Source organism: Phaethon lepturus, unplaced genomic scaffold (assembly GCF_000687285.1).
Source record: "Phaethon lepturus isolate BGI_N335 unplaced genomic scaffold, ASM68728v1 scaffold7028, whole genome shotgun sequence".
Lineage (NCBI taxonomy): Eukaryota > Metazoa > Chordata > Aves > Phaethontiformes > Phaethontidae > Phaethon > Phaethon lepturus.
In genome coordinates, this window is record NW_010555447.1 from 28,440 (window position 1) to 31,326 (window position 2,887).

General features: G+C 42.8%; 1 protein-coding gene across 1 annotated transcript in view; it reads left to right on the forward strand.

Moving 5' to 3' along the window:
- Window positions 1-2,887, forward strand: part of MXRA8 (matrix-remodelling associated 8) — a 20,403-nt gene that overhangs the window by 6,159 nt on the left and 11,357 nt on the right. Inside the window, exons 2-3 of the mRNA XM_010292154.1 lie at window positions 1,634-1,654; window positions 2,074-2,382. Of these exons, the coding sequence (XP_010290456.1) occupies window positions 1,634-1,654; window positions 2,074-2,382 (330 nt within the window). The remainder of the gene's footprint in view (window positions 1-1,633; window positions 1,655-2,073; window positions 2,383-2,887) is intronic.

Genomic DNA, 2,887 nt, shown 5'->3' on the forward strand with positions numbered 1-2,887 from the left:
TGCTTGCTCCCAAAGCATGCCCTCCAGAATCTTGATAACAGTGTGTGTCACGAGTGTAAAGTGAAACAGCCAAGTCACATCGCTCCTCATTTGACAGGTAGGCTCAGCTTCCTGCAGAGTTACAGAATTCCCTCAATGCATCAATCCCACCATGAATTTTACAGGAGTTTCATTTCGAGTCCTGGAGATGAAAGTCATCTTTTGGCCTTCCATCTAGAGCATCAGCAGTGTGGATCCTCTTCCCTCTACTTGGGCAGCTCTGACCCCCAGCAAATGAGCTGGGATCAGCTGTGTTTCCAAGTCTACACAGGCCTTTGCTTTAGCATAGGAAGTTGACTGAGATGTGGGTGTCTGCTGGGAAAGAGATGGAAATCAGACTGTCACATTTCATTTCACAATGGTCAAACACCACAAAAATGGACATGGCTTTCACTGGTCACATCTGGGTGCTCTGCTCTGGTGAGACCTCACCTGCAGTACTGTGTCCAGCTCTGGAGCTCTCCGCACAGGAAAGACATGGACCTGTTGGAGCAGGTCCAGAGGAGGCCACAAAATGATCAGAGGGATGGAACGTGTCTTCTATAAGGATAGTCTGAAAGGGTTGGGGTTGTTCAGCCTTGCAGAAGAGAAAGCTCTGGGGCAACCTTATTGCAACCTTTCAGTACTTAAAGGGGGCTCATAAGAAAGATGGGGACAGACTTTTTAGCAGGGCCTGTTGCAACAGGACAAGGGATAATGTTTTTACACTAAAAGAGAGTAGATTCAGACTAGATATAAGAAGGAAATTTTTCACAATGAGGGTGGTGAAACACTGGCACAGGTGGCCCAGAGAGGTGGTAGGGGCCCCATCCCTGTAAACATTCAAGGTCAGGTTGGACGGGGCTCTGAGCAACCTGGTCTAGTTGAAGATGTCCCTGCTCACTGCAGGGGCATTGGACTAGATGACCTTGAAATGTCCCTTCCAACCCAAACTATTCTATGATTCTATGAACTGTTCTTGCCCTACTGTTTCTGCTGGTGCCTTGTTATTTGTGCAGGACTGATACCAGATCCTAAGATAAAACTGGTGCCTCCCTTCCCCCTGCCCGCTCCTGCTTCCTTGGGTTCTTGTTTTTGTCTTACAGAACATTTGTTAAATAGTTTGCTCTTGAGCACAAGAGGCCTTTGAGACAGTTTTGGTGGGTGACGCATTGACAGATACCTTTGGTGTAATGTTTAAATAGCATGGTGGAAAAAACTGTGGCTATAGATGGTATGGAATAAAGACATGAGCTGTATGAAATTCAGCTGCAGGCTAAGCATATCCCACATTGTGCTTGAGCTTAAGTTTGTTGGGTCAGGCACTGTCTTTTGCTGTAAGTGTACAGTGTTTGCTGCAACAGGGACCAACCAAGGTCTGAGCCTCTGGGCTTAACCACAATACACATGTTAAGTAAGTATATTGACAGAGGAGGGAGGAATAGATGGAATAATAACAGAGGAGGTGGCTGCTGACTGTATTTGTAGTTTTTTCTTCCTTTTGTTGTCAGTAACATTCTTTTTTTTTTTCTGCTTTGACAGGTTCTGTTTGATATTTGTAGTTTTTTCTTCCTTTTGTTTTCAGTAACATTCTTTTTTTTTTCTGCTTTGACAGGTTCTGTTTGTTTATATTCAGGTGAGTGACATCTTTGTAATCTGCCTGTTTTCATGATCATGGGTAGAAATGAGAGGGACTCTTGATTCCGTGCAATGGGGTTTCATCACTAACTTCTGTAGGCATGAACCATGCGTCCCATGAACTAGTGTCTCTAAACTTTGTTTAAACTAGGGGTTAGGATTAGGAAGGATGAATAGGACAAGTCAAATCTGCGATCCTAATAACAGCCATCATAGACATCTCTTTCACTAAATGAAATGTATTTAAGTGGCTTTCTATTGTATTTCTCCATAAGAGAGCTCTGTTGGTCTTGAAACTTTCTTTTGGGTGGAAGGTGTGCAGAGATTCTAGGACAGGTCTGAGTCCTGCTCTAGTGTCTTTTTCACATGCCATTAATCTGGTAACTCTGTTTTTTGTTCTTTGCTCCTGGCTCTCAGTACCAGCTGATGCCTCAAACCCAGACAGTGTTGTAGTGTCAGTGTTAAATATCAGTGCTACATTGGGGTCACAGGCTGTCCTGCCCTGCAAGAGTTACCGCATGGTGTGGACCCAGGATCGTCTGAATGACCGCCAGCGTGTAGTCCACTGGGACGTGTACAGCACCTACTATGGAGATAACAAGATGGAGAGGCTATGTGACATGTACTCAGCTGGAGATCAGCGTGTATACAGCTCCTACAACCAAGGGAGGATATTCATGCCCCAGAATGCATTTGCAGATGGCAACTTCTCCTTGGTCATAAAAGGTACTAAAGAGCATCTTTTCTCGATATGCTATCTGCAGAATGGAGGATTCATGACTAAATTAACCTTGTGTTTTTCAGTGAAAATGGCTAATTTACAGAGCATTGTCTATAAATAAATAAATAAATATCAGTCTAATGAGGTTAATGAGGTTCTCTGAAGCACTGTCAATAGTGTTTTATTTCCCTTTAAAACAGTCCCATCTTAAAAGAGAATTGATAACAACTCATTGCCTGAAAGTCACTTGGACCTTTGACTGCATTTTAGTTCCTGAACTATAAGCGCAAGATTGTAATTCTTCCTATGCCTACTTTTAGCTAAACTTAAACCAGCTTTCTCTTTCCATCTGCTAATACAAATATGTTCCACACAAGAGCAAATAAACTGAACAAATTATTATATTAGGTGAGATGATTCTTCTCTCTTTAGCCCACTCTGGTGATCAGGATAGCTTACAACTACATTATATATATATATATTTTGCATCCATACCAGCATTTGGGAAAG